The sequence below is a fragment of the Branchiostoma lanceolatum genome, chromosome 9, assembly GCF_035083965.1.
Source record: "Branchiostoma lanceolatum isolate klBraLanc5 chromosome 9, klBraLanc5.hap2, whole genome shotgun sequence".
NCBI classification, from domain to species: Eukaryota; Metazoa; Chordata; class Leptocardii; order Amphioxiformes; family Branchiostomatidae; genus Branchiostoma; species Branchiostoma lanceolatum.
Window position 1 is genome coordinate 6,921,461 of NC_089730.1, and position 14,026 is coordinate 6,935,486.

General features: G+C 40.1%; 1 protein-coding gene across 1 annotated transcript in view; it reads right to left on the reverse strand.

The window, feature by feature from the left end:
• The window catches only part of LOC136442057 (IgGFc-binding protein-like), a 78,087-nt gene that overhangs the window by 13,629 nt on the left and 50,432 nt on the right, over positions 1 to 14,026 (reverse strand). Inside the window, exons 32-46 of the mRNA XM_066438659.1 lie at positions 13,415 to 13,537; positions 12,562 to 12,684; positions 11,848 to 11,970; positions 11,152 to 11,274; positions 8,555 to 8,692; positions 8,300 to 8,437; positions 7,293 to 7,424; positions 6,808 to 6,930; positions 6,064 to 6,186; positions 5,352 to 5,477; positions 3,254 to 3,379; positions 2,537 to 2,662; positions 1,824 to 1,949; positions 660 to 797; positions 310 to 342 (exon numbers count right to left, since the gene is read on the reverse strand). Of these exons, the coding sequence (XP_066294756.1) occupies positions 310 to 342; positions 660 to 797; positions 1,824 to 1,949; positions 2,537 to 2,662; positions 3,254 to 3,379; positions 5,352 to 5,477; positions 6,064 to 6,186; positions 6,808 to 6,930; positions 7,293 to 7,424; positions 8,300 to 8,437; positions 8,555 to 8,692; positions 11,152 to 11,274; positions 11,848 to 11,970; positions 12,562 to 12,684; positions 13,415 to 13,537 (1,821 nt within the window). The remainder of the gene's footprint in view (positions 1 to 309; positions 343 to 659; positions 798 to 1,823; positions 1,950 to 2,536; positions 2,663 to 3,253; positions 3,380 to 5,351; positions 5,478 to 6,063; positions 6,187 to 6,807; positions 6,931 to 7,292; positions 7,425 to 8,299; positions 8,438 to 8,554; positions 8,693 to 11,151; positions 11,275 to 11,847; positions 11,971 to 12,561; positions 12,685 to 13,414; positions 13,538 to 14,026) is intronic.

Here is a 14,026-nt window from a genome sequence, read left to right on the forward strand (position 1 = left end):
ATTCAAACACACACATACAAGTTATATCATTTTACAGTGTAACAAAATAGGTTTTGTAAGAAAAGCATTTTGGTAAGTATCATGTTAACAAGCTTAATTGCAAAAAAACAATAAATTCCACATATGGACCTTCTAATCGATTTTGTTTAGAAATGTACTTTGTTGGCGGGTTGAAACAAATTCATATGAAAGCAAATCTAAGATAAAAATACAGGTCCCATGTGTCCGCACCAATATGTTAAGTTGTATTTACAATCATGTCAGTTAACGTTGCAAGTCATGTGTACAACAATGTATGTTGATACCTACCTGGCAGTTCGCACAGACCGTCCCGGGTTAACGCTTTAGAAATGGGAGATATTGAGAGATAAATTAGTATTTCAATGGGTCAAACTTTAAAACTATGGGTCATGTTGTCCATGTTTATGAGTATATGTCCATGTTTATGAGTATAATACGCTATAATCCTGAGACAAGTCCATCAATGATTCTTATCGCAACCTCGATAATGTCAAATGGTTTTAAAAATTCAACTGATAGACACATGCAGAAAATCAGAGATATATCCAGCATCACGTCCTCAGTTTGATTTTTCAAAATACATCTTACCAAGCAAGAAAACAACAAAGAAAAAGATTGATTTTTATGTAGAATATTACGTGTGCATCCCGTTCCAGTCATGAATCCATCGCCACCATACTTGGCTGGACAGTGACAGATCGCTCCGGTATCGGGAGGTGGAAGGTCTTCACAAGTAGCCATTTGAACACATGGATTGGGATCACAACCATCGATGTCTGCAAAGATATGAAAGTGTGAGTACACACAATGTATGATGTCGATGAGTATTCTAAAACACAAGCTGTAATTAAAACTAGAGTTCCACAACCTTAAACCCTCGTCCAATGATGGTGTTTGTTGATTATCTGAAAAAGGTCCTCATGTGCATAAGTTTTATTCTCCAATGGAATACGAATACAAGTTGTTCAAAAGGTGACAGTCTTCCTAAGCAAAGAAGGTCATTGTCGCATTTCCTCATCAATTATGTATAGAAGACCCCGATTTCCATAATCTACGTTCAATGATGTCTACATTTGATTAACTTCCAAATGCTGCCATTATAAAGTACCAGTCATAAACCCTTTGCAATTATACCATTTCCCGTTGATTAGGCATTTTCTTATTTCATATTCTCACATACGTTATATAGTTAAATAGTAATATCGTGGAACGAATCGATTTATACTGATGAGATCCTGATTTGCATAATTGTCAACACTTAAGCTACATACATACCAAAACTAACGACGATCCGACTAAACCCTTCTTATCCTCTTTTAATGATTTTGACAAAAACACCCCTGCAGTTCGAGAACAAACTGCTATGGGACCCAGACCTACATTACTTCTTCCTAACATCAAACACTGTCTGACACAAAAACAATCAAGGCCACACGTCGTCCAGAACACTTGATATCATAACTGGTTATATCGCTGCAGTGTCGTAAAAAGTCGCCAAGAGGTAAAAAATCTAATCATTTTCCAGTTTTTGTCATAACCTACATGTACCAACACACGAAATATGATTTTGTAACAGACACACAGAGAGACAAAGATAAAACATATTTGCAAAAATCATATCAGTTGATTATCTTTTATATTCAAATAGCACAAATTGTTTAACTCGTTAATTCATTATCTTAGCAACACAATGGAACACATTCTGCTATCATGATATTTATTGTGGTTGCAATTTTCTTGAATTTGTCCAGCTTTGTAGGAGCCTGTAGGAGCAAAATCTCCGAAAAATTAAATACGCCTACCGTCACATGAGTGCCCATCATCATTTAGGGTGTAGCCATCACCACATGAGCAGTCATAACCCCCCATTGTGTTCGTGCAAGTCTGCCCACAGCCACCGTTGTACATGTCGTCACATTCGTCCACGTCTATGTTCCAAAGAGAGGGAAAGTGGTGCCAAGACGCATTAGCTAATACAGATAGTCATCATCTTTGATAGTAGTGACGTGGATTTTTGGTCTCTTTGCAGATAAGGTTTATACATATATCTTTTTATTCGTTTGCTTTTAAAGACATACAACAAGGTCTGTCCGCCTAGCCAATGGCCATCGCAAAGGCTTAGCTTTGTGGAAAAACACAATGAAGATTGTGAAATTGCACATATCTATAATTTATACAGCACCTTCAGTAAAAATGTACATGTATCTACTGTGAGAGGTCCGCAACCTAATCCATTCGCAAAAATATGTTGAACTTTACATCTGACGTATTTTAAACGTTTCTCTTTGATAATGCAAAAAGGGCCTCATGTTTGCAAAATCTAAACCAGATGATGATCTTCTCTACCGAAAAAAACAGAAGTTGCCCAAAGTATAAAAATTTCATGTAAGCAACACAACAGAACGCCACACATTCTTCTATCAAACTGAGTTATTGTGGTCGCAATTTTCTTAAATTTCTCCACCTTTGTAGGAGTCTGTATGAGCAAAATGTATGCAAAACAAAATACGCCTACCGTCACATGAATGACCATCATCGTTTAGGGTGTAGCCATCACCACATGAGCAGTCATAACTCCCAATTGTGTTCGTGCACGTCTGCCCACAGCCACCGTTGTACATGTCGTCACATTCGTCCACGTCTATGTTCCAAAGAGAGGGAAAGTGGTGCCAAGACGCATTAGCTAATACAGACAGTCATCATTTTTAATAGTAGCGACGTCGATTTTTGGTCAATTGCAGATAAGGTTTATACATATATCTTTTTATTCGTTTGGCTTTTAAAGACATACAGCAAGGTCTGTCCGACTAGCCAATGGCCATCGCAAAGGCTTAGCTTTGTGGAAAAACACAATGCAGATAGTGAAATTGCACATATCTATAATTTATATAGCACCTTAAGTAAAAATATATATGTGGTATCTACTGTGAGAGGTCCGCAACCTAATCCATTCTCAAAAATATGTTGAACTTTACATCTGACGTATTTTAAACGTTTCTCTTTGATAATGCAAAAAGGGCCTAATGTTTGCAAAAATTCAAAACTAGATAATGATCTTCTCCACCTAAGAAACAGAAGTTGTCCACAGTATGAAAAGTTCATGTTAGCAACACAACACAACGCCACACATTTTTCTATCAAACTGAGTTATTGTGGTCGCAATTGTCTTAAATTTCTCCACCTTTGTAGGAGCCTGTATGAGCAAAATGTATGCAAAACAAAAGACGCCTACCGTCACATGAATGACCATCATCATTTAGGGTGTAGCCATCACCACATGAGCAGTCATAACTCCCAATTGTGTTCGTGCACGTCTGCCCACAGCCACCGTTGTACATGTCGTCACATTCGTCCACGTCTATGTTCCAAAGAGAGGGAAAGTGGTGCCAAGACGCATTAGCTAATACAGACAGCCATCATTTTTAATAGTAGCGACGTCGATTTTTGGTCTCTTTGCAGATAAGGTTTATACATATATCTCTTTATTCGTTTGGCTTTTAAAGACATACAGCAAGGTCTGTCCGACTAGCCAATGGCCATCGCAATGGCTTAGCTTTGTGGAAAAAGACAATGCAGATTGAGAAATTTTACATATCTATAATTTATATAGCATCTTCAGTAAAAACATATATGTGGTATCTACTGTAAGAGGTCCGCAACCTAATCCATTCTCAAAAATATGTTGAACTTTACATCTGACGTATTCTAAACGTTTCTTTTTGATAATGCAGAAAGGGCCTCATGTTTGCAAAAATTAAACCAGATAATGCTCTTCTCTACCCAAAAAAACAGAAGTTGTCCAAAGTATAAAAAGTTCATGTTAGCTACACAACACAACGTCACACATTCCTCTATCAAACTAAGCTATTGTTGTCGCAATTTTCTTAACTTTCTCCACCTTTGTAGGAGCCTGTATGAGCAAAATGTATGCAAAACAAAAGACGCCCACCGTCACATGAATGCCCATCAGCATTCAGGGTGTAGCCATCACCACATGAGCAGTCATAATTTCCCATTGTGTTCGTGCAATTCTGCCCACAGCCACCATTGTCCGTGTTGCATTCGTCAACGTCTATGTTTCAAAGAGAGGGAAAGTGGTGCAAAGACACATTTAGCTAATACAGACAGCCATCACCTTTTTATTTGTTTGGCTTTAAAACACATTCAGCAAGGCCTGCATGACAGGCCAGTGACAACACAATGGCTAAGCCTTGCGGAAAAAGACAATGCAGATTGTGAAATTGCACATATCTATGATATGTACAGTACCTTCATAAGAACATGTATGTGGTGTCTACTGTGAGAGGTCCGCTACCTAATCCATTCGCAAAATTATGTTAAACTTTACCTCTGACGTATTCTAAAAGTTTCTCTCTAATAATGCAAATTATGTCCTCCTTTTTTTGGAAAAACTATACCAGTTAATGATTTCCTCTACCACATATAACACAAGTTGTCCAAAGTATTTAAGTCTCATTTTAGCTACACAACGCAAGGTAACGCAACACAATGGACACATTCTTCTATTATAATGGTTCTTGCGGTTGAAATTGTCTCAAATTCGTCCACCTTTGTAGAAGCAAATTACATGCAAAACAAAATACGCCTACCGTCACATGAGTGCCCATCATCATTCAGGGTGTAGCCATCACCACATGAGCAGTCATAACTCCCCAATGTGTTCGTGCAAGTCTGCCCACAGCCACCATTGTCCGTGTTGCATTCGTCCACGTCTATGTTCCAAAGAGAGGGAAAGTGGTGCCAAGACGCATTAGCTAATACAGACGGTCATCATTTTTGATACTAGCGACGTCGATTTTGGGTCTCATTGCAGATAAAAGGCTTGTATATATCTTTTTATTCGTTTGGCTTATAAAGACATACTGCAAGGTCTGTCCGACTAGCCAATGGCCACTCACAATGGCTTAGCTTTGTAGAAACGGACAATACGGATTGTGTAATTGCACATATCTATAGCTTATAGAGCACCTTCAGTAAAAGTGTATATGTGGTATCTACTGTGAGAGGTCCGCAACTTAATCCAGTCGCAAAACGACGTTAAACTTTACAACTGACGCAATTCTAAACGCTTCTCTTTCATTTTGCAAAAAGGGCCTCATGTTTGCAAAAATGAAACGAGATGATGATCTTCTCTACCAAAAAAACAAACAAAAGTTGTCCAAATTATAAAAAGTTCATGTTAGTAACACATCGCCACACATTCTTCTATCAAACTGAGTTATTGTGGTCGCAATTGCAATTTTCTTAAATTTCTCCACCTTTGTAGGAGCCTGTATGAGCAAAATGTATGCAAAACAAAAGACGCCTACCGTCACATGAATGACCATCATCATTTAGGGTGTAGCCATCACCACATGAGCAGTCATAACTCCCCATTGTGTTCGTGCAAGTCTGCCCACAGCCACCGTTGTACATGTCGTCACATTCGTCCACGTCTATGTTCCAAAGAGAGGGAAAGTGGTGCCAAGACGCATTAGCTAATACAGACAGCCATCATTTTTAATAGTAGCGACGTCGATTTTTGGTCTCATAGCAGATAAGGTTCATATTTATCTTTTTATTCGTTTGTCTTTTAAAGACATACAGCAAGGTCTGTCCGACTAGCCAATGACCATCGCAATGGCTTAGCTTTGTGGAAAAAGACGATGCAAATTGTGAAATTGCACATATCTATAATTTATATAGCACCTTCAGTAAAAATGTATATGTGGTATCTACTGTGAGAGGTCCGCAACCTAATCCATTCGCAAAAATATGTTAAACTTTACATCTGAAATATTCTAAAAGTTACTTTTGGATAATGCAAAAAGGGCCTCATGTTTTCAAAACTAAACCAGATGATGATCTTCTCTACCCAAAAAAACTGAAGTTGTCCAAAGTATAAGAAGTTCATTTTAGCAACACAACACAACACAACGCCACACATTCTTCTATCAAAGTGAGTTATTGTAGTCGCAATTTTCTTAGATTTCTCCACCTTTGTAGGAACGTGTAAATGCATGCAAAACAAAAGACGCCTACCGTCACATGCATGCCCATCAGCATTCAGGGTGTAGCCAGCATCACATGAACAGTCATAACTTCCATCTGTGTTCGAGCAAGTGTGGTCACAACCACCATTGTCCGTGTCGCATTCGTCCACGTCTATGTTCCAAAGAGAGGGAAAGGGGTGCCAAGACAAATCAGCTAGCGGATACAGCCATTATCTTAACACTAGTAATGTACATATTTGTCTCTTTGAAGATTGGCTTTAACGTTATAATCGTCTTATTCGTTTTGTTTCAAACGACATAGAGTCAGGCTTCATTTATCTCTTTATTTGTTTGTTTGATTCTAAAAGACAGCTAGAGCTGCCCGACTCGACCAGCTAGTGACTCTCATAATGGCTTATAATAGCCCTTTAGAAAAAAAACATGTCGTGGAATAATAGTTTATATAGGACCTTAAGTAAGAATATATATGTGTTATATACTGTGAGAAATCCGCAACGTAATCCTTTCGCCAAACGATGTTAACCTCTACGACTGACTTATTGTAAAAAAGTATATGTGGAAATGCAAATCAAGTCCTCCTTTGCAGAAAATATCAGTTAATGATCTTCTTTTTACAAATGACACAATCTGTCCAAAGTATGAAAGTCCTATCTTAGAACAAAACGCAACACATTCTTCTATCATGGTTCTTACTATGATCGCAATTTTCTTAAATTTGTTCAGCTTTGTAGGAGGCTGTGTAACAAAATATATGCAAACAGAAGACGCTTACCGTCACATGAATGTAGATCAGCATTCAGGGTGTAGCCATCATAGCAAGAACAGTAATAGCTCCCCGGTGTGTTCTTGCAAGTGTGCTCACAGCCACCATTGTTCGAGTCACATTCGTCCTCGTCTATATTCCAAAGAGAGGAAAAGTTGTGCCAAGATGTATTAGCCATCAATACGTCCAGGAAAAGGGTAAGTTATCATATAGGCATCATCTGTCTGTGTATTTTTTTCATTACCTAGGTGTCTCAAGAACGGCTGAATGGGTTTGCTTTATATCAAGTGTGTTGTGAGGCTGTGACAAAATCAGTTACCATTTGATTTTTGGGCGTTTGTGGCTCTCCTTGGTATTATAGCGAAGTCATCGGTTTTGATAACTTGTGTTCTGTACAAGATGTGGTCATGATTTTGGAGCGGTAGATAGTCGCATGGGACGCGTCCTATTAAACGGAACTCATAACTTAAGGAGTTGTCAATAACAGATATTACCTGTACATGTAACTCCATTGCCATCATACCCATCGTTACACGTACACGTCGCACCACTGTCAGGAGGAGGGTTGTCTTTACATTGAGCATTGGCGTCACAAGGGTTTACGTCGGGCTCGCATCCATCGATTTCTGAATAAAAACAGATAATATGTAGGTAGTGCCAGGATTTTGATTCGGGGGGGGGAGGGTTCTTTTAAATGTTTGAGGGACCAGCGAGCGGCGCAGGCGCGAGACGAGCGGCGCAGGCGCGAGCTTCCTAGGGGGGTCCGGGGGTATGCCACTAAGGAAAATTTTAAAAATTGAACCTTCTGATATATATGGCATTTCCTGTGTTTTTGAGGGTATTTCAAAGAAAGAAATCAAAGACACAGTTAGCAGTTTTTCTAGGATTCCAGCTCCGTTGGTGATACAAGTAAGTCCACCTTGAAGAAAACCCTTGGCCTTTAAAAAGTGGCCCCTCAAGCGTTTCAAATTCCAAGAATTGAACGTTCTGAAAGGGCATTTCTTGTGTTTTTGAGAGAATTTCAGAGGAAAAATCAGAGACAAAGTTTTTTCTAGGATTCTAGCCTCTGTGGCGTTGCTGGTGATACAAATAAGTCCGCCATGAAAACAAATCTTGAACATTAAAAAGCGGACCTTCAAGCCTGTGAAAGTGGACCTTCAAGCCTGGGGGGGGGGCGTCTTCCGAACCCTCCCCCCCCCCCCAGCTACGGGCATGCATGGAAATAGATCGCTACATAAACTGGAAAATCCTGCAACATTTATAAAGAATATTGCAAGCATTGACATCTTATCAAACAGGACCCATAGCTATATGAGTTGTCTTTACCAATATCATAAATAATCATATCTATGTACCTGTGTATCCATCGCTTTCCTACCCATGTCCATGGTTACAGGAACAACTCATGTTCATGAAGCATATTGGCCTCGCAGGGAATGGAGGCTATACACTACAAAATGACCCACTGATAAAACAAACACAAATGACTTCCGGTGGTTACCTGTACAACCGGTTCCACCCATTGTTCCATCGCCCTCAAAACCTGCCGGGCATGTACAAACTGCTCCGGTGTCTGGAGCGGGAACATCTTCGCAGGTAGCGAGGGGATGACACGGATTGGGGGTACAACCGGCGATGTCTGCAAAGATACGATCACAGTTAATGTTTTCACCACACCAGTTCACGACCCAACAAAAGGTAAAACAAAACTTTTGACGTAGCACAATAGTAACATCATCAAACAGAGTGACATTACCTGTACATCCGGTGCCATGAACTTTCCCATCACCGTGATACCCTGCCGGGCAGGTACAAGATGCACCCGTCATGGGAGCCGCATTGTCCGTACAGAAAGCCATTCCAACACACGGATCAGGAACGCATCCATTGGTGTCTGCAGAAAGACAAGTTCACACGGTGTTGATAAAACTTACATAACTGTGGCGTCGCGGTGGCGTAGTGGCAGGGTATTTGCCCCAGAACCCAGAGATACCGGGTTCGAATCTGGGGTTCCCTGATTTGTCCCGTTGGCGTTGTGCCCTTGGGAGAGGCACTTAACACGACTTTCCCCAATTTACTCAGGTTAAAATGAGTACCTAGCTTAGGTTAGGGACGTCCCTCGGATAGGACGTTAAATGGAGGTCCCGTGTTTGAGGAAAGCCACACCTCAAGCACGTTAAAGAACCCAACACACTTATCGAAAAGAGTAGGGGTCCTTCCCGGTGTGTGTGGATCATATAAATCTGTCCGGATATGCAGATTGTACTATTCGGTACAAACCTGGTGTGTTACGCCTTGATGGGGTTTACCGGGTATGCAATACAAACAAAAAAAGTATTTCTTGGTGACTTTTCTAAATCACAATTTACATGGGGTCGTGGAAGTAAAGATATCATCTTCTTCTCTCTTTCATCCTGACGGACGATCCGTTCAGCGTCGATGGACTCGTCCGTGGGCGGCGAGTCCAGCTTTACTCTTGCAGTGTTTTCCACTTCTTAAACACTGTTCTTGAGTTGAGCCCTTGACGAGAACAAGAAGGCAGGGTATAGTCATGGCAGCTTGCCTTAGGACTGCCACCATGCACTCCCTCCACCATCCATCAGCAGGCAGGAGGCAGGAGGCAGAACAGATCCGACGTCCTGTCCAAGTTGGATGGCCGCATTCGTTGACCGAACCAGTATACAATGCAAACTCTGGAACGCCCTCACCGACACGAAGAGCCGGGTGCAGTTCGTCCGCCCTCTGCCGAGGCCGTTGACCGTGTACTATTTAACCCTTAGTCTGAGGTAGATGGTACGAGGTCAAAAGAAACTTTGGGTCACGAACAATGCTCCAGTAGTCCGGTGAAATTATCAAGAAAATTTTTGGAAAATAATGATAGAAAAACTGAAAATAAGTCCAGCTTTAGCGTTGAAATCCCTCCTCAGGTTGATGTTGGGGAGGGAGGGGGGCTTGTTGTGAATACAATGGCAGGTTTTAAAATTAAGACTAGCTATCAATAACAAAACAAAAATGGAACATAAAGTTACTGTAAACTCTGACTACTTTGATGGCATGGGTTACCTACACATCTCAGAATATATGATACATTCTGTAAGAATATATGTGATATCTAACACACAAGGTTTGTACTGAATAACACATGGAAGGACCCCTCCTTGTTTCGATAAGTGGCGGAGTGATTATTTAGAGCTCGTTGCGTGGCTCTACTTGAAAAAGGGACCTTCACTCAACGTCATATCCGGAGTGCCCCTAACCGAAGCTATTTGCTCACCCTTCACCGGAGTGAAGTAATGGAATTCGTGTAAAGTGACTTTCCCAAGTGCCCAATCACTGTCAAGGGGACAACGGGTTAACCTTATTTTTTCAAAACTGTCGCTTTCGAAAAAAAATCATGTTATTAACCTAATAAGGTATTCATATCTGTAAAAGACTACAGAGATAACATACGTTGTCTAAAGTAAGAAAGTCTTGCCTTTGAAATACAACACAACACAACGCATTCTACAAGTGTGGCAATTAAGAATTATTGCCATAGCGAAGGTGTCTGGGCTGATCTAACTTCACTGTAAGGAGAGTACCAACGTAGCACTTTAAGTTCTGCCATAACATTTGTTCTAAACGCACTTAGAAATCAGAAAGGCATCTGTCAAGCAGATATAGAAAGGCACTATAACTCAAGGAGTTCCTAGCAGATATCGAAAGGCCGGAGCATACTCCCGTTGTAGTGTCCTTTCTCTGCCATTTTTAGATATAGGTGAAGTGACAATCTAGGCCAGAGGTTTAAAAATTCGGTTCGCTGGGGCTCCTATGGTCGTTTTGGTTGTTATTCTAGCTCTGTAGCATGTGTTTTCGAGGAGCTACTGTTGTTTTTCCGACACCGCACCCCTCCCCGTAAATTCAGTTTAGACTGCCCAAGCGGTAACCAAGTTATGTATCGTTCTGTTAAAAACTTTGCCTTTATATATATGCTTGGATCTCCTCAAGTTTTTGTGTTCACAGAGGTTTCTTGGTGGGGGGCATGATATTCAGCACGTTCTTGTGATAATAGATCAACTGGGGTAGGTTGCAAACCCTTTTCAAAGCTAGAATACTAGATTCGGTGAACTCCCTGACACACTCCCACCAGTACGAAATCGGACACCACGTAATCTGTCATTTGTCATCGACCTGCGTGCTAACGACGTAAAGAGTGACAGGTGGGCGTCCAGAGAGTTCGCGCGGACGGATTCCTGAAATTCATGTGGAATTCTGGGAATTCTTGCAAAACGGTCGTAAAATATACTACATGTACAATGTATAAAGCTCGTCCTAAGGCTTCGCTAAAATCTATGCAAACCAAATGACACCTACCATCACATGAATGTCCATCATCATTCAGGGTGTAGCCAGTAGAACATGAACAGTCATAACTCCCCGGCGTGTTTGTGCAAGTCTGCCCACAGCCACCATTGTCCGTCCCGCATTCGTCCACGTCTATGTTTCCAAGAAAGGAAAAGTGGTACCAAGACACATTAGCTAATGCATCTATAACATATACAGTATCTTCAGTAAGAACGTATATGTGCTATCTACAGTGAGAGGTCAATTCGAAAAACGATTTAAACCTATACAACTAACGTATTGCGAAATTTTCTCTTTACGTTGGATATAACAACCACATTTGCAACAAAAATATGTGAGTTTCTGATCTCCTCCACACAGACAACATAACATGAGTTAATGTCTTAGATTAGCAACACAACACCATACAATATGCCATCATGATGCAATATCTATGCAAAACAAAAGACGCCTACCGTCACCTGAATGCCCATTAGCATTTAGAGTGTAGCCATTAAACCATTTGCAAAAGTAAACCAGATGATGATCTTCTCTACCCCAAAAAACAGAAGTTGTCCAAAGTATAAAAAGTTCATGTTAGCAACACAACACAACGTCACACATTCCTCTATCAAACTGAGTTATTGTGGTCGCAATTTTCTTAACTTTCTCCACCTTTGTAGGAGCCTGTATGAGGAAAATGTATGCAAAACAAAAGACGCCTACCGTCACATGAATGCCCATCATCATTCAAGGTGTAGCCAGTATCACACGAGCAGTCATAACCCCCCATTGTGTTCGAGCAAGTGTGTTCACAGCCACCATTGTCCGTGTTGCATTCGTCCACGTCTATGTTCCAAAGGCAGAAAAAGGGGTACGTGCCAAGACAAATAAGCTAACGCATACCGCCATTATCTTAACACTAGTAATGTACATATTTTGTCCCTTTGAAGATCAGCTTTATTATCGTCTTATTCGTTTTGTTTTAAACGACACAGAGTCAAGGCTACCCGGCTAGCATGTGCCTATCACAATAGCTCAGTCCTGTGAAGAAAGACTAAAACAGGTCGTGGAATTGAACATGTCTGTGGTATATACAGTACCTTCACTAAGAACATGTAAGTGGTATCTACGGTGAGATGTCCGCAAAATAATCCATTCCCAAAACGTTGTAAACCTTTACAAATGACGAATTCTAAAAGTTAATTTTGATAATGCAAATAGGGTCCTCATTTGCAAAAAAAACAATCAGTTCATGATCCTCTCTACCCAAATCGCACAAGTTATCCAAAGTATTTAAATTTTTTTATCTTACCAACACAACAGAATGCAACACTTTCTTCATTGTGATGGTTATTTTGGTAGCAGGTTTCTCAATTTTTTTTCAATCTTTGAAGGAGCCTGCATGAGCAAATACTATACAAACCAAAGTACGCCTACCGTCACATGCATGTCCATCAGCATTCAGGCTGTAGCCAGCATCACATGAACAGTCATAACTTCCATCTGTGTTTGAGCAAGTGTGGTCACAACCACCATTGTCCGTGTCGCATTCGTCCACGTCTATGTTCCAAAGGCAGGAAAAGGGGTGCCAAGACAGATTAGCTTATGCATACCGCCATTATCTTAACACTAGTAACGTACATGTTTTGTCTCTTTGAAGATTGGCTTTAACGTTATTATCGTCTTATTCGTTTTGTTTTAAACGACATAGAGTCAGGGCTACCCGACTAGCAAGTGCTTATCACATACGTACAGCCACCATCCTTAATACTGGTCGATTTTTGCTCTCTTTAAAGATAGGCTTCATTTATCTCTTTATTTGTTTGATTTTAAAAGACAGCTAGAGTTGCCCGACTCGACCAGCCAGTGACTCTCATAATGGCTTATAATAGCCCTGTGGAAAAAGACTAAAAACAGGTCGTGGAATTGAACATGTCTGTGGTATATACAGTTCCTTCACTAAGAACATGTAAATGGTATCTACTGTGAGAGGTCCGCTACCTAATCCATTCGGAAACACATGTTTAACTTTACATCTGACGTATTCTAAAAGTTACTCTTTGATAACGCAAAAAGGGCCTCATGTTTGCAAAAATTAAACCAGATGATGATCTTCTCTACCCAAAATAACAGAAGTTGTCCAAAGTATAAAAAGTTCATTTTAGCAACACAACAGAACGCCACACATTCTTCTATCAAACTGAGTTATTGTGGTCGTAATTTTCTTAAATTTCTCCACCTTTGTAGGAGCCTGTATGAGCAAAATGTATGCAAAACAAAAGACGCCTACCGTCACATGAATGCCCATCATCATTTAGAGTGTAGCCAGTATCACATGAACAGTCATAACTCCCCATTGTGTTCGAGCAAGTGTGTTCACAGCCACCATTGTTCGTGGCGCATTCGTCCACGTCTATGTTTCCAAGATAGGGAAAATGGTACCAACACACATTATTTAATACATACAGCCATCATTCTTTAAACTATAAATGTTGATTCTTTTATCCCTTTGAAGATAAGTTTTTTGAAGTTTTTTTTTTTTTTCCTTGCCAGTTGTTATTACAATGGATTGGCCCTCTAGATAAAACTAAAAAAAGGTCATAAAAATTTAACATATCTATAGTATACAGAGTATAGTAAGAGCAACGTCTGGTACGAACTTTGAGGGGAACACAAACTATTTATTTTGCCAAACAATGTAAACTTTTACAACTGACGTAGTCTAAAAAAATCTCTTTGAAAATGCAAGTAAGGTCCTCATTTTCAAAAATTACATCAGTTAATGATATTCTCTTTCCAATTGACACAACTTGTTCAAAATATCAAAGTTTTATCTAAGCAACATAATTTTGTCTATTATTCTGGTTATTATAGTCGCTATCTTTCCAAATGTGTCAACCTT